Source organism: Mya arenaria, chromosome 13, assembly GCF_026914265.1.
Source record: "Mya arenaria isolate MELC-2E11 chromosome 13, ASM2691426v1".
Classification (NCBI taxonomy): domain Eukaryota; kingdom Metazoa; phylum Mollusca; class Bivalvia; order Myida; family Myidae; genus Mya; species Mya arenaria.
This window is the reverse complement of record NC_069134.1, coordinates 44,338,158-44,360,107: the sequence shown is the minus strand read 5'-3', so window position 1 is coordinate 44,360,107 and position 21,950 is coordinate 44,338,158. Positions and strand designations below refer to the sequence as shown.

The following is a 21,950-nucleotide window of genomic DNA, read 5'->3' as shown; positions in this document are numbered from 1 at the left end:
CTCGCCCGACCTACCAGCAAAGTCTTATACAATTTGAGTGGGTCTAGTAAAAAGAACGTTACGAGTTTTTTTTAATGCAAACAGAAATAGTTAAATGTCTTGGAACATTCTCATGTTTCGGTATTATATATTTATATGTACCTGGTTCTGTGGTCGGACTGGCCGTGTTCTGTGACGGCGGTTTCATAGCAGGAACTGTGATAATTAATAAAGGGTCTATTATATGAAGTCAAGGGTGACATGTTTAAGGTCCGCCATACAAGACTTTAAGCCAAAACCAAAGATTCGGCACAACTATATGGTAATAGTATAATCACCTCAATGGTCAGTTATTGGAACGTATATAAACAAAGTTAAAACACTAAACATTTATCGCAATTAAGTTGAGAACTTAAGTTAAAAACTTTACCTGAGCAATCTGCGAGTTCTGTAGATCCGAGTTCCAAGGTAAATGTTCCATCAGGACACGGTTTACAGGCGGTCTGGCCTGTCTGGTCCTGGTACTCGCCCACTGGACACGGAATGATCGTGAGTCCGTCCGTATATGTTCCTTCTGGGGCCTCAACTAAATACACAAATAGAATCAGCAGTAGAAATAAAGATCAAATTTAATGCACTAGTCAATTGTAACCACGCCCCCCAGGTCCGGATGTATACCGGGGATAGCCGGGGAAATGGGCCGTGTTTTAACCTTCCAGGTGGCCCCGCAGTGCCGGGTGAATGCAGTGGTTTTGTCTTCGCGCAAAATATAGCTGGGAATGGGCCTTACATAGGGTCCCTGGGGTGCGGGGGCATTTGGCAGGGATTTTACAATCAGTTCGTCTCCGCAGGGCGAGAATTTTACGCGGGGATGGCTGGACCGAAAATCAAAGTCCCCGGACCTGGGGGGGGCGTGGTTACAATTGACTGGTGCATAAATGTTTTAACACTTTGGGTACGGTTTACAGGCAGGCTGACCTACTCGCCAATCACCTGCGAAACGATCTCCCGTCCTTTAAGAGGGTTCATTAAAAGTAATTTCAATTTAATATGCCATTCAAAAAGAGACTAAGATGTTTGTTTTCGTTTCCTTTTAAAGCCTCAAAACTCAACAATGTTAAATGACGTATTAGAGCCTTGTTTATAACAAATGCCCACATAATACAATAATGCTTTAACAACTGTTTTAATATTTTAAATATTTATTTTCAATTAACTTCAGCTGTTTGATGATTGCTGGAGTATGCAACTATACAATTAACTACCGCAGACAAAGTCGTATCTAACGGCGCCGCTCGGACGGAAGAGTCTGCGGAAACTGAGCTGACGTCTGGAACGTAAGAAACTCCGTCCAACGTCACTGAGAACAACGTCTCCGTTTCGTTGTAAAGAAATTGCGTTGTGTTCTCTAGCAGCGCGACGGTCCTAAGGAACAGTACGAGATCGCTTGATGGTGCTATAAAACAGTAACACAGAAGACATTAGGTTTGTCGTCACATTTTACGTTGAATATTTTAATCTGACGTATATTCGATAAACTATTGTAATGATAATACAGCACCGTTCAATCACATGACTGTGAGAGAATGAATGGTCTTGAAGGTGAATTTAACTTAATCATTTCATTGAAAAACTCACCCGTTCCATTTATATCGACCATTTCGTCCACATTGAAGCCTGATCCATCGTACTGCAACAATGATGTCAACACGATCACTATTGTCATAGAGTCTGTAGAACGTTTCTTTCTGTTCGCCCCGGTACATCCGTGCTGTACATGAGCCGTGCATGTACTCTCCAGCAAACACTGCAAGCTTGAAACCACACTTGTCACCTGACTTGTCACTTCCATGCCAGTGGCGTCGTTACACGGAATGCCCGTGTAACCATACTGCAACGTGGTTTCTACTGTAGACGGCGGATCTCCCTCTGAATTATGAAGGAATAATCATCAGAATCTTTTGAAACCCTAACGTTTTCTTTCTTATTTAAAGTTTATATTAAAAGATGTGCAATGCATATCTACTTCGCTGAATTCACGAATAGCTATAGTCACCAGTCACAATCCGTTATACATGTATTTTAACGAGTTTGTAAGTAAATGTTTAATGGGTTCTGATTTGAATAATTTTCTAGTACGAAGGACATAAAGCAAAATTAGACCAATGATGTTGCTCAAACAAAACCGCTTGTACGTATTGATGACAACGAACACATACTGGGTCATTACAAAACCAAAACGCGTAGTCATACTCGTGACTATACAAATCAAAACATGCTGGATACATACTGATGCAGCTCGGCAGGCGAGCCCTCGTGTTAGTTTCCGATATCTGGTGGCTCCAGGTATAGTTAGAGCCTCGCCCACACTCATAGTAAGGCGGTATCTCTGTCATGCTGTGAAAGCCTGTGATTGTAAAAACAAATCGACATGAAACACTACACTTCTGTATGTAAACAGAAAGCGTTAAGTACTACTACATTTCTGTGTTGAAACGGAAAGAGCACCAATCGATGAATAGTACTACACAAACGTTGGCAACTAAACCTGGTCTATATGTGACCACACATATATCGTGTGTCTCACATGATCTATATGGGCAACATATATCTCGTGTGTCTCACCTGGTCTTTAATATTTATGTGACCACACATATTTCGTGTGTCTCACCTGGTATGTGACCACACAAATATCGTGTGGCTCACCTGGTATGTGACCACACATAATATCGTGTGTCTCACCTGGTATGTGACCACACATAATATCGTGTGTCTCACCTGGTATGTGACCACACATATTTCGTGTGTCTCACCTGGTATGTGACCACACAAATATCGTGTGGCTCACCTGGTATGTGACCAAACATAATATCGTGTGTCTCACCTGATCTATTTGTGACAACACAAAGCTCGTGTGTCTCACCTGATCTATATGAAATCACATATAGCTCGTGTGTCTCACCTGGTCTGGTATGTGACCACACATATATCGTGTGGCTCACCTGGTATGTGACCACACATATATCGTGTGTCACACTTGGTATGTGACCACACAAATATTGTGTGTCTCACCTGATCTATATGTGACTATATCTCGAGTGTCTTACCTGGTGTATATGTGACTACAAATACACCGTGTGTCTCACCAGGTAAATATATCACCATATATATATTGTGTGTCTTACTGGTCAATGTGTGACCACACTTATCTCGTGTGTCTCACCTGGTCTGCATGTGACCACACATATCTTGTGCGTCAACATGTCAATACAAATAGCTCCTGAACTAACCAGGTCTACATGTGCAAACATAGCTCCTGGACTAACCTGGTCTACATGTGACAACACATATGTTGTGCGTCTACATGTCAATACACATAGCTCCTGAACTAACCTAACCTACATGTCACCATACATAGCTCCTGAAGTAGCCTAGCCTACACTTCACCACACATAGCTCGTAAACTAACCTGGTCTACATGTGGCCACACATATGTTGTGCGTCTACATGTCAATACACAGAGCTCCTGAACTAACCTAACCTACATGTCACCACACATAGCTCCTGAACTAGCCTAGCCTACACTTCACCACACATAGCTCCTGAACTAGCCTAGCCTACTCTTCACCACACATAGCTCCTGAACATACCTGGTCTTCAAGTGACCACACATAGCTCCTGAACAAGCCTGTCTAAATGTGCACACATAGCTCGTGAACTTGCCTGGTCTTCATATGACCACATATAGCTCTTGAACTAGTCTGTCTACATGTGCACACATAGCTCGTGAACTAGCCTGGTCTACATGTGACCACATAGCTCGTGAACTAACCTGGTCTACATGTGACCACACATAGCTCGTGAACTAACCTGGTCTACGTGTGAACAAACATAGCTCGTGAACTAGCCTGGTCTACATGTGCACACATAGCTCGTGAACTAACCTGGTCTACATGTGACAACACATAGCTCCTGAAATAACTAGGTCTACATTTGACCACACATAGCTCCTGAACACACATGGTCTTCATGTGACCACACATAGCTCCTGAACTAACCTGGTCTACATGTGCACACATAGCTCGTGAACTAACCTGTCTACATGTGACCACACATATCTCCTGAACTAACCTGGTCTGCATGTCACCACATATATCTCCTGGAAAACTAACCTGGTCTACATGTGCACACATAGCTCGTGAACTAACCTGGTCTGCATGTTACCACACATAGCTCGTGAACTAACCTGGTCTACATGTCACCACACATAGCTCGTGAACTAACCTGGTCTACATGTGACCACACATAGCTCGTGAACTAACCTGGTCTACATGTGACCACACATATCTCGTGAACTAACCTGGTCTACATGTGACCACACATAGCTCCTGAAATAACTTGGTCTACATGTGACCACACATATCTCCTGAAATATCTTGGTCTACATGTGACCACACATAGCTCCTGAACAAACCTGGTCTACATGTGACCACACATAGCTCGTGAACTAACCTGGTCTACATGTGACCACACATAGCTCCTGAAATAACTTGGTCTACATGTGACTACACATATCTCCTGAAATAACCTGGTCTTCATGTGACCACACATAGATCTTGAACTAACCTGGTATATATATTACTACACATATCGCCTGAACTAACCTGGTCTTCATGTGACCACACATATCTCCTGAACTAACCTGGTCTACATGTGACCACACATATCTCGTGAACTTACCTGGTCTTCATGTGACCACACATATCTCGTGAACTAACCTGGTCTTCATGTGACCACACATATCTCCTGAACTAACCTGGTCTACATGTGACCACACATATCTCGTGAACTTACCTGGTCTTCATGTGACCACACATATCTCGTGAACTAAGCTGGTCTACATGTGACCACACATATTTCCTGAACTAACCTAGTCTGCTTGTGACCACACATAGCTCTTGAACGAACCTGGTCTACATGTGACCACACATATTTCCTGAACTAACCTGGTCTGCTTGTGACCACACATATCGGGTGAACTAACCTGGTCTACATGTGACCACACATATCTCCTGAACTAACCTGGTCTACATATGACCACACATAGCTCCTGAACTAACCTGGTCTACACGTCACCACACATATGTCGTGAACTAAGCTGGTCTTCCTGTCACCACACATATTTCCTGAACTAACCTGTTCTTCATGTGACCACACATAGCTCGTGAACTAACCTGGTCTACATATGACCACATATAGCTCGTAAACTAACCTGGTCTACATATGACCACATATAGCTCCTGAACTAACCTGGTCTACATGTAACCACACATAGCTCGTGAACTAACCTGGTCTACATATGACCACATATAGCTCCTGGACTAACATAGTCTTCATGATACCAAACATGTCTCCTGAACACACATATTTCCTGAACTAACCTGGTCTACATGTGACCACACATAGCTCGTGAACGAACCTGATCTACATATGACAACATATAGCTCCTGAACTAACCTGGTCTACATGTGACCACACATAGCTCTTGAACTACCCTGGTCTACCTGTGACCACACATAGCTCTTGAACGAACCTGGTCTCCATGTGACCACACATAGCTCTCGAACTAACCTGGTCTGCATGTTACCACACATATAGCTCGTGAACTAGCCTGGTCTACATGTGACCACACATATCTGCTGAACTAACCTGGTCTAGAAGTGACCACACATATCGCCTGAACCAACCGGGTCTTCATGTGACCATACATTTCTCCTGAACTAGCCTGGTCTACATATGACCACACATATCTTGTGAACTAGCCTGGTCTACATATGACCACACATATCTTGTGAACTAGCCTGGTCTACATGTGACCACACATATCTTGTGAACTGACCTGGTCTACATGTGACCACACATATCTCGTGTGTCTCTGTCGCATTACATGTCAATAGCGTTCCGCTGCGCCTTATGAGTGTGGGACAAGCTGCAATTATAAAACAGATAAAACGTTGTTATGACGTGTAACGGAACTTGGATGTGGCATAGGTTATTATAATGTGGCAATATGGCATTTCGAGAGGTTTAGCATAATTAATTTCAAAGAGTTTATATAATGTATCAGAAAGAAACTAATATCTTAATTTTCACTAGAATTGATAATACGACCGTATACTACAAACTATAAATCTGTTGGGTTTTTTTGTTATTGCGACTTCATCCGATGGACCAACGATTACGAATAAGTTAACATTTGTATAGCTAATACTCTTCATGTCATTATTCTTCCGATAAAGAATGCCAAAAGCGTATATGAAATAGGGGTAACGATAATCGCATTGACAAGTGACGCAACCAATTAAGGTTTAAGTAATACTCTTCTTTACAATATTCTGTAAATAAAATAAGAAACACCAAGGGTTAAATAATAAAACTTACACGGACACTTCTCCTCAGCGCAGGGCTGTGTCTCGCTGACCGCACCCGTGCACGGTTGGCCTGTAGGATCGGGAGGAGGGCTTGAACAGGCTCGAGTCCGTGATTTGGTTCCACCATCACAGGACTTCGTGCAGGAATTCCATGGCGTCCACAATGACCAAGCCCCATTAACTAAAATTAATTACTTACATGAAGTGGCCAAAGCAACCGGATAAGTGTGATATGAGACAGGTTTCACCGTTAACAAAAGAGAACATTCATCTTTATAAATGTCGTTGTGGAAATAAGAAATACAATGTACGTTGATTCATAGTATTATATACTCACCGGCCACAACATCACACAGAATTCCGGTCATACCAAGTTGACAAACGCACGTGTAGTTTCTCTGACCATTGACACACGTAGCACCATTCTGACACTGATGACTCGAACAGAAATCAGGAACAACTTTGCATTGAGGACCCATGTAGCCGTATCTGTAACCGGAAAAAAATGATAACGTAGACTGTTCTAAAACTGTAACAAAAACGAAATACATGTACATATAATGCAAAATATTACATATATTTCGTATTCTATTGAAAATGAGGTTAACAAACATTAGAGGGTGCACGTGCACTCCCTTACCACAAAGGCCGAATATATGGGCTCTAAACGCAGTATGTGGTGACTGAGAAGCTTCCGCAAGATATTTTGGCTAGTATTAGTCTAAATATGTGCATTCTGGTATAATGTATGCATATTTCTTCTACCATATTGACATGATATTTTCACTTGAACAATTTAAGAGTGTCCCTGATTCCGCTAATGGTAACATACATGCGCACACACTCGAATCCACTGGTCCTATCAACACACGTGTGGTCAGACCCGCAGGATGAATTACCACAGCCGTCCACCACTATAAATACAGAAAGAAAAAAAAAGAATAGGTCATAACGATACATACTTTTGTTTAAGCATGAGCATACACTTGTCCTTAAACTATTGGCTGTAATCAGGACATATCAAGAATATCAAAATAAAACACGTTTTAATGTCTAACAGTTATTTTTCTATGCGTACCGTCACATTTCGTCCTTAGAAAAGTCGTGTGATCCAAGGAAGCCAGTAGATCTATGGGACTGACGACGACGTCTGCTATCTCAGGATGACATGTTGACCTCCAGCTGGACAGTTCATAAGCGCTTGCCTTTCGTTGTAATACGTTTACCCCGGAAACAAGGCCGACTACAAACTGTAAATTACGGTAAAGGTACTTTCGGAAATCTGAGGGCACTGAGATATACCCTGTTTGTAATAAGAGACATTTTACACTCGGATAGACACAAAGATAACTATTTGTTTCCATATCCTTTTGTTAAATAAATGTTTCGTCGAACGATTCGTGTGTGAGCGAGTGACAAGCGGATATGTACCTCCATGAAACGCAATCACGTCCCCGACCTCGAACATACTGGTCCTGCTGGTTCCCATGTCAGTGGCGGGTACCACTGCTTCTCCGTTCACAAACACTTCCACGGCACCGCCGCTAAACGTCACGGCAACTTGATGCCATCGTCCATCAGAGTGGTCAGTCGTAGCACTGGCAACTTCAGTTCCAAGATAATAATGTTTCATAAAGTGTTAGTAATAATACGTATGGTGAAATAAATATTTACCTATGTTTCAGAAGCAAGGATCACCAATAGCCTCCATGAAATAGATACAGTATGAACGTGCCAAATATCACTACCTTAAGATTACTTCTACTGAAACCAGCGAAATAAAGTTTTAACATATTTTTGTTTTCTTTTATTTCATTTATCAACCTCTAACCATTACAAGGGCTTAATCTATATAGTTTTACCCAGTAACGTTGACAACAATTCCACTGAAAAGACCTATACTGATATTCCAATCGCCATTGTTGCCGGTGAAGTCAATGTCTAGGCGACCCCTGCTCAGAGTTGTAAACATAAGCGTGGACTCGGCAAACGTGGCTGCGAATGGTTTGTCGTTCGAGACCTTTACATCATAGTCTGTAATGACATTTGCAATGTAAGCACATGTTATATAATCATGAACATAAGGGCAACGGTGCAAGGATACAGGGTCCTTTAGATATACTTGCTTACTTTTATCCATGACGAAAACTATGAAACTATACAAGATATTTCTCGAAATAATTGTTAAAAGTAATTGAGGCTAAAATGATGCACATTCCTTGGCAAGCTGTTTCCGAAGTTTCGCCTTCAACAAACGTCGTTTGACGGTCCGGACATGCGATGCACGAAGTTGTATACTCCGCTGCCTGGTAAAACCCTAACGGACACGGCGCACATGGGGTTAAACCCGTAGACGAAAAATGCCCAGGTGGACACTTGTCTGAAACCACCAGACAAATAAACATCGTTGTTGAAATTTAATTGAGATTAACATTATTAGAGATTATGTTTAAAAGACAAAGTGGGAAACATTTTCCAACCAAATAGTGTTACTTTTGCAGTGCACATACCTAAACAATCTTCGACAAGTCTTGTGCCTGTTTCCGTTGTGTTTGTGTTCGCTGGACAAGCGATACAGTCAACGCGTCCGGACTCATTTTGATACGTTCCGTAGGGACAGTTCTGACATATTCTGGTTTCAAGCATCATGTAATGGCCCGCGGCACAACCGGCTGAATAGAACAGTTAAACATATGAAGCTAGTTCGAGAGATTAGTTAATGCAAAATGCTACCTAGTTCGACTATTATCTTATTGTCAACTATAGCCCGACGACCAAATTGGCTAGTTAAACCAAAACGGATATTGGTCGTATGTCGAAACATACCAGAGAGTATACTGTAGTAATGGTTGAACTCGCTCATGGTAAAATTGTTTATCGACACTGATGGGAGAAATATTCACACCAAAATACGGAAACATATCGCAGGTGTGAAAAGAATCGAGTCTGCTTCAAATAACAAATAAACATACAACAACTAGCCGCCATTGCTGTTGATCGCATTCCGGTCGGACACTCGTATTCACCTATGCCAACTCCTAAAGAAAACTCGTCTGTCGTCAAACCTTCGATGTCAAAGTGACCAGAATCGCTTTCGCCTTCAAACACGCCGTGTATTTTATACATAACGTCTTCTATCTCGACAAACCTTTCTTCGTCCGACTGTCCGGATGCCTTATCAAAGGGAATACTGATTTCAAATCCCACGACATACGCGTCTTCATTGGTTTGTCTCTTTGCAATGTCATAGGCGTGTTTGACATTTTTCTTTACAATGGCATGGTCGTTTCGCTTACGTCGTGTTGAAGTAGGTCCACAGGTGACATTCACGTATTTGGCATCGCATTCAGGCACGTTCACACATACCGCCCTATATAGAGACGTGTTCAACGCGGCTGTGAAGTTTTCTTTTATTTCTTGGCGAGCCTCTTCCGAATCGATGCAGTTATTTGAGTAGTAGAAGTACTCATTTGGCAACCTCATTCGATTAGGCTGAAAACTCCCTGTATAAGAAAAGTGAAAAAACTACACATTTCAAGTTATGATACAAACATTTGTATGGTAAATGCAAATCTTCCAAAGCAGAAAAATAATCAAATATTATACAGTACATACAAACTGCAAAAAGTGTGCATAGAAAATCATAAACGGTCACTTTTTCATTAGTAAACGGAATGTAAAACACAATACTTTTCATATGTGTTAAACATAAGGAATATATAAAAAGGAACAGCGATATTGTACTTGAACAGTCGGGCACAGGCAAACTGCTGAGCGGCGTCCAAAGACCGTCATTCAGGGAACACACAAAGAATCCGGCATGCGAATAAGGGACGTCCCACGCTTCATTACACTGCATTTGGCAGGTCTGGCCATGGGACCAGGGGGAGCAAGCCATCGCGCCGTTTAAAGGAGGATCAAGGTCGGTACAGTTTGTCTCTTTAGAAATTCATTAAAAACGTTGCAGTTATGCTAAATATTCAAATTTAAAAAAAATAATCTCGAGTGCAAATTTAGATTAGTGCGGTACTTTGTGTTGGCCTATTCCACTACTGGTTGTGACAATCCTTATATTGATTATTTTGCATATTATTACAAATAAATGTTCTCTAAAAATAAAATATGTTAAAACCAATTGGTAATAAAAAAATATCTATACCCAAATATTATTTTCATTTCGATTATAGTGCTTGTTTTTACTGTGTATCTTCATTGTGTTGCCGTTTATGAAACAAAGACATACCTTGACAGAATGGTTTAAACCCGTCCCATTCCCAATTTGCATCGCCATTCAAGTCAAAGTCGCAGATGAGTGTGTCCGTTCCGGCTCGTGGGTATCCGCTTTTGCACCAAATGTTGCAAGTGGAACCCACGGTGTACAGTGTCGGGCAGTTGTACACCATGGGCTTTTCGCCGACATTCAGCAAAGGCGGGTCACAACTCACAGCTGGAGTAAAATTATACACGTTTATTCACAGCACAATCTCCATGTAAATCAAGTTCCGTAAAAGCGCTGTAACAATTATGATATAACAGTTTTACATATTGATGTTTGGTTATATTAAACAAGTAAACAAACTCAACCGTAGTAATGTAACTAGTATATGATTTTGTACAAACAGGTTATGCAGTTGCTGTATAAAATGGACTTCTATGGACTACTATGTATACACTTGATGCCTCTGCAGCCAAACAGTCATGAACATGTGCACGCAAATGCATTTTTAAGTTGTTTACAGATTTAGAAGTTTGGTGCGTTTGGTATTAACTATCTCTCTTACATTCAACAGTGATGGTAAACTCGCAGCTAGTTCATGGACGATAAGTTAGTTCCTTATTCCTTATTCCTTTTTCGAATAAGGAATAGTGAACTGGTTCCTTATTCCTTATTCAAAACAAATAATTGTAGATATGCATAAAATCACTTCTTTGTGATATTTTCATCACAATTAAACAACTTTGTGAATAAAATAATACACGATAATAGAAAAAAATCGAATAAGGAACTAGTTCCCTATTTCTTATTCAAACTCGAATAAGGAATAAAAACTTTTTAAGTAATACATTTCTTCTTAAATAGACAATACATTCCATTAAACCTTTTATATAGACCACTTTTGCACAGTTATTTTGTCGAAAAGTGATAAAACGAGTAAGTTAACATTTTGAAGTTTTCCAGATTTCTGTTCCTTATTCGGAGTTTGGTACGTTTTTAAAGCACTTTAAGTACTAAAACTATCTTAAAGAGACAATGCATTTCTGTAAACTTTTTATGTAGACCACTTCTGCATAGTTATTTGATCAAAATATGTCTTAATTAAAAAGTTGAAAATTCACCGTTTCTGTTCCTTATTCGAGTTTGAATAAGGAATACGGAACTAGTTCCTTATTCCTTATTCGACTTAGTGTGCGTTATAAAGTACTTGGAACACTCCATCCTGCTCAATAAGACAACGCATGTATTCAAACTATTTGATAAGATCAATGTGCAATTGATATTTCGTCAAAAACATAGCATATGAAGCACTTTGAAATTCAGTATTTTTTCGTAAATTCAGCTCCTTATTCGGATTTGGAGCGTTTTAAAAGCGCTTTAAGCACTAAAACTCTCTTGATTAGACAATGCATTTCTTGAAACTTTTTATATAGACAACTTCTGCATAGTTATTTTGTCGAAAAGTGATAAAACGAGTAAGTTAATTTTTTGACGTTTTCAAGATTTCTGTTCTTTATTCGGAGTTTGGTACGTTTTTAAAGCACTTTAAGCACTAAAACTCTCTTGAATAGACAATGCATTTCTTTAAACTTTTTACATAGACCACCTCTGCACAGTTATTTTGTCGAAAAGTGATAAGACGAGTAAGTTAACATTTTGAAGTTTTCCAGATTTCTGTTCCTTATTCGGAGTTGGGTACGTTTTTAAAGCACTTTAAGTACTAAAACTCTATTGATTGGACGATGCATTTATGTAAACTTTTTATGTAGACCTCTTCTGCATAGTTATCTGATCAAAATATGTCTTACTTCAAAAGTTGAAAATTCACCGTTTCTGTTCCTTATTCGAGTTCGAATAAGGAATAGGGAACTAGTTCCTTATTCCTTATTCGACTTAGTGTGCGTTATACAGTACTAAGAACACTCCATCCTGCTCAATAAGACAACGCATTTATTCAAACTATTTCATAAGATCAATGTGCAATTGATATTTCGTCAAAAAATAGCATATGAAGCACTTTGAAATTCAGTATTTTTTCGTAAATTCTGTTCCTTATTCGGATTTGGAGCGTTTTAAAAGCGCTTTAAGCACTAAAACTCTCTTGATTAGACAATGCGTTTCTTTAAACTTTTTATATAGACCACCTCTGCACAGTTATTTTGTCGAAAAGTGATAAAACGAGTAAGTTAATTTTTTGAAGTTTTCCAAATTTCTGTTCCTTATTCGGAGTTTGGTACGTTTTTAAAGCACTTTAAGTGATAAAACTCTATTGATTGGACGATGTATTTCTGTAAACTTTTTATGTAGTCCACTTCTGCATAGTTATTTGATCAAAATATGTCTTAATTAAAAAGTTGAAAATTCACCGTTTCTGTTCCTTATTCGAGTTTGAATAAGGAATAGGGAACTAGTTCCTTATTCCTTATTCGACTTAGTGTGCGTTATAAAGTACTTGGAACACTCCATCCTGCTCAATAAGACAACGCATTTATTCAAACTATTTGATAAGATCAATGTGCAATTGATATTTCGTCAAAAATATAGCATATGAAGCACTTTGAAATTCAGTATTTTTTCGTAAATTCTGTTCTTATTCGGATTTTGGAGCGTTTTTAAAGCACTTAAAGCACTAAAACTCTCTTGAATAGACAATGCATTTCTTTTAACTTTTTATTTAGACAAATTTTGCATATTTATTTTGTCGAAAAGTGATAAAACGAGTAAGTAAAATTTTTGAAGTTTTCCAGATTTCTGTTCCTTATTCGGAGTTTGGTACGTTTTTAAAGCACTTTAAGTACTAAAACTCTCTTGAATAGACAATGCATTTCTGTAAACTTTTTATGTAGTCCACTTCTGCATAGTTATTTGATCAAAATATGTCTAAATTAAAAAGTTGAAAATTCACCGTTTCTGTTCCTTATTCGAGTTCGAATAAGGAATAGGGAACTAGTTCCTTATTCCTTATTCGACTTAGTGTGCGTTATAAAGTTCTTGGAACCCTCCATCCTGCTCAATAAGACAACGCATTTATTCAAACTATTTGAGAAGATCAAAAGTGATAAAACGAGTAAGTTAATTTTTTGACGTTTTCAAGATTTCTGTTCCTTATTCGGAGTTTGGTACGTTTTTAAAGATCTTTAAGCACTAAAACTCTCTTGAATAGACAATGAGTTTGGTACGTTTTTAAAGCACTTTAAGCACTAAAACTCTCTTGAATAGACAATGCATTTCTTTAAACTTTTTATATAGACCACTTCTGCACAGTTATTTTGTCGAAAAGTGATGAAACGAGTAAGTTAACATTTTGAAGTTTTCCAGATTTCTGTTCCTTATTCGGAGTTTGGTACGTTTTTAAAGCACTTTAAGAACCTAAACTTTCTTAAAGAGACAAAGCATTTCTGTAAACTTTTTATGTAGACCACTTCTGCATAGTTATTTGATCAAAATATGTCTTAATTAAAAAGTTGAAAATTCACCGTTTCTGTTCCTTATTCGAGTTCGAATAAGGAATAGGGAACTAGTTCCTTATTCCTTATTCGACTTAGTGTGCGTTATAAAGTACTTGGAACACTCCATCCTGCTCAATAAGACAACGCATTTATTCAAACTATTTGAGAAGATCAATGTGCAATTGATATTTCGTGAATAAATAGCATATATGAAGCACTTTGAAATTCAGTATTTTTTCGTTAATTTTGTTCCTTATTCGGATTTTGGAGCGTTTTTAAAGCACTTTAAGCACTAAAACTCTCTTGAATAGACAATGCATTTCTTTAAACTTTTTATATAGACAACTTTTGCATAGTTATTTTGTCGAAAAGTGATAAAACGAGTAAGTTAATTTTTTGAAGTTTTCCAGATTTCTGTTCCTTATTCGGAGTTTGGTAAGTTTTTAAAGCATTTTAAGTACTAAAACTCTCTTGAATAGACAATGCATTTCTGTAAACTTTTTATGTAGTCCACTTCTGCATAGTTATTTGATCAAAATATGTCTTAATTAAAAAGTTGAAAATTCACCGTTTCTGTTTCTTATTCGAGTTTGAATAAGGAATACGGAACTAGTTCCTTATTTCTTATTCGACTTAGTGTGCGTTATAAAGAAATTGAAACTCTCCATCCCTTTAAATAAGTAAATGCATTTATTCAAGTTGTTTAAAAAGATTAATTTTTGATATTTCTTCAAAAAATTAGCAAATTAAGCACTTTGAAATTGAGGTTTTTTCGTAAATTCTGTTACTTATTCGGTTTTTGGAACGTTTTTAAAGCATTTGAAGCACTGAAACCTTCTTGAATAGACAATGCATTTCTGCAAACTTTTTATGTAGACCACTTCTGCATAGTTATTGGAAAAAAATGTATTACTTAAAAAGTTTTTATTCCTTATTCGAGACTGAATAAGGAATAGGGAACTAGTTCCTTATTCCTTATTCGATTTTTTTCTATTATCGTGTATTATTTTATTCACAAAGTTGTTTAATTGTGATGAAAATATCACAAAGAAGTGATTTTATGCATATCTACAATTATTTATTTTGAATAAGGAATAAGGAACCAGTTCACTATTCCTTATTCGAAAAAGGAATAAGGAATAAGGAATAAGGAACTAACTTATCGTCCATTAGACATGAACACTTTATTTCATTTCTTTGTAACGGCTTTCATGGAATAGTATTTTTAGAAAATGCGGTTACTGCTAAGTCATTATGTGAGTACCTCTGGAATTAAAGAAAAATGAAATGAACCAAACAAACCGCGACCTAGAATGTTTGTCGTTGGGTGATTAAGGTTGGGCTCAATATGTTTAAGCTCACTTTACAAAACTTGATATCTGTGATTTATTGTAAACACTCAATTTCAATTCTTTTTAACAGTTTTCATAGAATGTTATTTTTAGAAAATGCGGTTTCTGCTAAATCATGACAAGTTTATGACATAATGGAATGTTATTCTGCAATACGATATATAAAAGTCTGAAGATCATTCAAAAAAGAAATCCGGTTAATAGGACGTGTATATCCAATGTGTCTCGTGGTACTTGTGCAATACGATATCTAATATGTACGGGCATGTCATGGTTTTAGGCAGCATATATATATTTATATATATTTTTGATTATATAATGCACCAGTCGATTGTAACCACGCCCCCCCACTCCAAAGAATCTGGAGTATACCGGGGAAATGGGCCATATTTTGACCTTCCAGGTGGCCCCGCAGTGCCGGGTGAATGTGATGGTTTTGTCCTCGCGCCAAAAATATCGGGCAACGCCTTACCTAGGGTCCCTGGGGTGCGGGGGCATTTGGCGGGGATTTTACCAGCAGTTTGTCCCCGCAGGACAGAGATTTTACCCGGGGTTGGCTAAACCGTAAGTCAAAGTCTCCGCTATTCCCCGGACCTGGGGGGGGGGGGGGCGTGGTTACAACTGACTGGTGCATAACGACCTTAAGTTATATAAATCACGTAATTATGTGATTTTGTAGTTGAAAACAAGCCTGAAAATGACTGAAGAATGCCTGCTCGTTGAGCTTGTAAACGACTGGAGAAGCTTGATCGTTTTCATATACGAAAGCATAAACCAAACTGGTCTGCCTTTTTATGTAAATGCACACCACAGCTGCGTTCGCCGATTCTTGGCGTGTTGTAATTCGCAACAAGAGACGACAACGGATTTCGATGATTTTACGCAAACTGCATTGAGAGATGAAGGAAAATTTTAGGTACGTTTATTTTGTAGAGTGTATGCACCGATTCTTCGTAAATAGCATTAAGATATAAACATGTTTGCCAAGTACAAATATATTAAAATATGATAATTTTATCTAAATCATCTTATAATATGTCAATTGCTATCGCTTTTTATTGTGTTTTTACACGTTTTCTGATAAAAAATGATCATGTACAAATAGGCACTCCATTGGACTCAAACCTGATTTTAAAGCACGTTCTGTTTAAATAAACATAAAAATAATAAACATAGATTTATCACTTTTTGACTCATCATAATGAATGTTTCGTCCTGCTTTAAAATATACGTGTAAACGCATTGTTTATTGAATCAATTAAACTGACAAGCAATTGAGCCGGAAATGTTACATTTTGTAAACACGAATGGTCCATTATAAACTGTACTGCAGGGTTTGAAGAAAGTAAGTTGACCAGCAGGCAGACAATGGCAAGATATGCAAGGCAGGCAGGCAAGTGTAAGGCGGCAAGACAGTTAACGCGGGCAAGGCAGGCAACACAGGCAGGCAACACTGTCCTCATAACAGGCAGGCAACGCAGGCAGGTAACACTGTCCTCATAACAGGCAGGCAACACAGCCAGGTAACACTGTCCTCATAACAGGCAGGCCACACAGGCAGGTAACACTGTCCTCAAAACAGGCAGGCAACGCAGGCGGGCAACGCAGGCAGGCAACACTGTCCTCATAACAGGCAGGCAACGCAGGCAGGCAACACTGTCCTCATAACAGGCAGGCAACGCAGGCAGGCAACACTGTCCCCATAACAGACAGGCAACGCAGGCAGGCAACACTGTCCCCATAACAGGAAGGTAACACTGTCCTCAAAACAGGCAGGCAACGCAGGCAGGCAACACTGTCCCCATAACAGCCAGGCAACACTGTCCTCATTACAGGCAGGCAACGCAGACAGGCAACACCGTCCTCATAACAGACAGGCAACGCAGGCAGGTAACACTGTCCTTATTACAGGAAGGCAACGCAGGCAGGCAAAACTGTACTCATAAAAGGCAGACAACGCAGGCAGGCAAAACTGTACTCATAAAAGGCAGACAACGCAGGCAGGCACCACTGTCCTCATAACAGGCAGGCAACGCAGGCAGACAACACTGTCCATATTACAGGCAGGCAACATAGGCAGGCAACACTGTCCTCATTACAGGCAGGCAACTCAGGCAGGCAACACTGACTTCATTACAGGCAGGCAATACTGTCCTCATAACAGGCAGGCAGCACTGACCTAATATCAGGCAGGCAACACTGTCCTCATAACAGGCAGGCAACGCAGGCAGGCAACACTGTTCTCATAACTGGCAGGCAACTCAGGCAGGGAACACTGACTTCAGTACAGGCAGGCAACTCAGGCAGGCAACACTGTCTTCATAACAGGCAGGCAACACTGGCCAAATAACAGGCAGGCAACACTGTCCTCATAACAGGCAGGCAACACTGTCCTCACAACAGGCAGGCAACGCATTCAGGCAACACTGTCCTCATAACAGGCAGGCAACGCAGGCAGGCACCACTGTCCTCATAACAGGCAGGCAACACTGGCATGCAACACTGTCATCATAACAGGCAGGTAACGCAGGCAGGCAACACTGTCCTCATAACAGGCAGGCAACGCAGACAGGCAACGCAGGCAGGCAACACTGTCCTCATAACAGGCAGGCAACGCAGACAGGCAACGCAGGCAGGCAACACTGTCCTCATAACAGGCAGGCAACGCAGGCAAGCAACACTGTCCTCATAACAGGCAGGCAACGAAGACAGGCAACGCATGCAGGCAACACTGTCCTCATAACAGACAGGCAACGCAGGCAGGCAACACTGTCCTCATAACAGGCAGGCAGCGCAGACAAGCAACGCAGGCAAGCAACACTGTCCTCATAACAGGCAGGCAACGCAGGCAGGCACCGCTGTCCTCATCACAGGCAGGCAACACAGCCAGGTAACACTGTCCTCATTACAGGCAGGCAACACAGGCAGGCAACACTGTCCTCATTACAGGCAGGCAACGCAGGCAGACAACACTGTCCTTATAACAGGCAGGCAACGCAGGCAGGCAACACTGTCCTCATAACAGGCAGGCAACGCAGACAGGCAACGCAGGCAAACAACACTGTCCTCATAACAGGCAGGCAACGCAGACAGGCAACGCAGGCAGGCAACACTGTCCTCATAACAGGCAGGCAACGCAGACAGGCAACGCAGGAAGGCAACACTGTCCTCATAACAGGCAGGCAAAGCAGGCAGGCAACGCAGGCAGGCAACACTCTCCTCATAACAGGCAGGCAATGCAGGCAGGCAACACTGTCCTCATAACAGGCAGGCAACGCAGACAGGCAACGCTGTCCTCATTACAGGCTGGCAACGCTGACAGGTAACGTTGTCCTCATTACAGGCAGGCAACGCAGGCAGGCAACTCCGTCCTCATTACAGGCAGGCAACGGAGGCAGACAACACTGTCCTCATAACAGGCAGGCAACACTGTCCTCATAACAGACAGGCAACGCAGACAGGCAGCGCTGTCCTCATTACAGGCAGGCAACGCAGGCAGGCAACACTGTCCTCATAACAGGCAGGCAACTCCGGCAGGCAACACTGACTTCAGTACAGGCAGGCACCTCAGGCAGGCAACACTGTCCTCATAACAGGCAGGCAACACTGGCCAAATAACAGGCAGGCAACACTGTCCTCATAACAGGCAGGCAACGCAGGCAGGCAACACTGTCCTCACAACAGGCAGGCAACGCATTCAGGCAACACTGTCCTCATAACAGGCAGGCAACGCAGGCAGGCACCACTGTCCTCATAACAGGCAGGCAACACTGGCATGCAACATTGTCATCATAACAGGCAGGTAACGCAGACAGGCAACACTGTCCTCATAACAGGCAGGCAACGCAGACAGGCAACGCAGGCAGGCAACACTGTCCTCATAACAGGCAGGCAACGCAGACAGGCAACGCAGACAGGCAACGCAGGGAGGCAACACTGTCCTCATAACAGGCAGGCAACGCAGGCAAGCAACACTGTCCTCATAACAGGCAGGAAACGAAGACAGGCAACGCATGCAGGCAACACTGTCCTCATAACAGGCAGGCAACGCAGTCAGGCAACACTGTCCTCATAACTGGCAGGCAACGCAGACAGGCAACGCTGTCCTCATTACAGACAGGCAACGGAGGCAGGCAACACTGTCCTCATTACAGGCAGGCAATACAGGCAGGCAACACTGTCCTCATTACAGGCAGGCAACGCAGGCAGGCAACACTGTCCTCATAACAGACAGGCAACGCAGGCAGGCAACACTGTCCCCATAACAGGAAGGCAGCGCAGACAAGCAACGCAGGCAAGCAACACTGTCCTCATAACAGAGAGGCAACGCAGGCAGGCACCGCTGTCCTCATCACAGGCAGGCAACGCAGGCAGACAACACTGTCCATATTACAGGCAGGCAACATAGGCAGGCAACACTGTCCTCATTACAGGCAGGCAACTCAGGCAGGCAACACTGACTTCATTACAGGCAGGCAATACTGTCCTCATAACAGGCAGGCAGCACTGACCTAATATCAGGCAGGCAACACTGTCCTCATTACAGGCAGGCAACGCAGGCAGGCAACACTGTCCTCATAACAGACAGGCAACGCAGGCAGGCAACACTGTCCCCATAACAGGAAGGCAGCGCAGACAAGCAACGCAGGCAAGCAACACTGTCCTCATAACAGAGAGGCAACGCAGGCAGGCACCGCTGTCCTCATCACAGGCAGGCAACGCAGGCAGGCAACACTGTCCTCATTACAGGCAGGCAACACAGGCAGGCAACACTGTCCTCATTACAGGCAGGCAACGCAGGCAGACAACACTGTCCTCATAACAGGCAGGCAACGCAGGCAGGCAACACTGTCCTCATAACAGGCAGGCAACGCAGACAGGCAACGCAGGCAAACAACACTGTCCTCATAATAGGCAGGCAACGCAGACAGGCAACGCAGGCAGGCAACACTGTCCTCATAACGGGCAGGCAACGCAGACAGGCAACGCAGGAAGGCAACACTGTCCTCATAACAGGCAGGCAAAGCAGGCAGGCAACGCAGGCAGGCAACACTCTCCTCATAACAGGCAGGCAATGCAGGCAGGCAACACTGTCCTCATAACAGGCAAGCAACGCAGATAGGCAACGCTGTCCTCATTACAGGCAGGCAACGCTGACAGGTAACGTTGTCCTCATTACAGGCAGGCAACGCAGGCAGGTAACACTGTCCTCATAACAGGCAGGCAACGCAGGCAGGCAACTCTGTCCTCATTACAGGCAGGCAACGCAAGCAGACAACACTGTCCTCATAACAGGCAGGCAGCGCTGTCCTCATTACAGGCAGGCAACGCAGGCAGGCAACACTGTTCTCATTACAGGCAGGCAACGCAGACAGGCAACGCAGGCAGGTAACGCTGTCCTCATAACAGGCAGGCAGGCAACACAGGCAGGCAACACTGTCCTCATTACAGGCAGGCAACGCAGGCAAGACAGGTGATGAAGACAACGAAGCTTGGCAGGGAGGCAGGCAAGAAAATCAATATGTAAAGACTTTTTTTACGACTTTATTAACAATGGTTAACGCAGTTTTTGACATGGTCTACAATTAATAGTCAATGTCAATATATCAAATTTAAAAATACGTTTACTAGGATTTAAACCTTTCTACAAGTCACTTGGTCATTTCAGTACTTTTTGGTTTGTAAGGGCAAGTTACTTGGTTATTTCAAATCCCTCTTATTTGTATAAGAATACACGTTAAGCAGGGTAAATATGGGTGCATGCTGTGTGTAAAACCCTCGTTGGTTCGGTCGTCGCCGTAAAACGCGGTTCTCTCAACACAAACGCGTGCAAACTGTTCATGGTGACGCTGTAATAGTTCAAACTCTAGTTGAAACAAGTAAATGTTTTCGTTTTTTAATAACAAAACTTCTCCATTTCCGAGCATTTCAAACTCAGAACTGTTGTACTCAATTTGTTTACAAAAGAACAATTCGGTGACATAGAGAACACGGTAGTTGGTTCACATATTTATTTCGTGTTGAACACAATGTGGGCATTCGTGGGTCTCAAAATTAATAGTAAATGGATCTTGCAGGGCCCATCCTGTTACTGACCTTGCCTGAAGATCGCTCAATGAATTAAGACATGCTTGGTACGTCTGATAGTCGGTCGTCAACGTATATACATGTTTGTGAAGACGCTGGTCAAATTTCAATTCGGTACCGTTTAAATTCAGCGACCATGGTTGTTTTAGATTATCTTTGATGCTGGTTAAAAACTCGTCAAGGAAGAAGGAGTCAACAAATTTGCATAATTCTGCAACACAATAAGGAACTGCGTCACTACTATTCTTAAAGCAGATATTGATGACAACTATATCCCAGTTCTGCCATGGCATGAGAAATCTCTGTTCATTTTTAAGAATAACTGATAGATGAATCGTTAAGGCAGACAACTCCTCCAGCGTCAAGTGCGCTTGTGGAATGAGCTCTACCATAATTGAAGGACGAAAATGCTTCCACTGCTGAATTAATGGGCGAC

The 21,950-nt window shown here is 41.6% G+C and overlaps 1 protein-coding gene across 1 annotated transcript; it reads right to left on the bottom strand.

Moving 5' to 3' along the window:
* Positions 1-183: 183 nt before the first annotated feature.
* LOC128215291 (sushi, von Willebrand factor type A, EGF and pentraxin domain-containing protein 1-like) lies at positions 184-11,847 on the bottom strand. The gene is made up of 18 exons (XM_052921995.1): positions 11,834-11,847; positions 11,192-11,217; positions 10,654-10,857; positions 10,155-10,349; positions 9,383-9,913; positions 8,921-9,082; positions 8,686-8,790; positions 8,313-8,444; positions 7,842-8,015; positions 7,243-7,324; positions 6,748-6,899; positions 6,421-6,591; positions 5,689-5,769; positions 2,270-2,386; positions 1,618-1,908; positions 1,245-1,435; positions 410-565; positions 184-195 (listed from the first exon to the last, which is right to left on the bottom strand). Exons 1-18 carry the CDS (start codon positions 11,845-11,847, stop codon positions 184-186), a joined length of 2,796 nt encoding a protein of 931 aa, XP_052777955.1.
* Between the last annotated feature and the right edge of the window lie 10,103 nt (positions 11,848-21,950).

Excerpts from the sequence above, each read along its gene's own strand:
- LOC128215291 (XM_052921995.1), bottom strand. Across the intron at positions 7,325-7,841 it reads CGTGATTGCGTTTCATGGAG|TGGTGGACGGCTGTGGTAAT; the intron begins GTACATATCCGC and ends CTGTATTTATAG. Across the intron at positions 6,592-6,747 it reads TCTGTGTGATGTTGTGGCCG|TTAATGGGGCTTGGTCATTG; the intron begins GTGAGTATATAA and ends AATTAATTTTAG.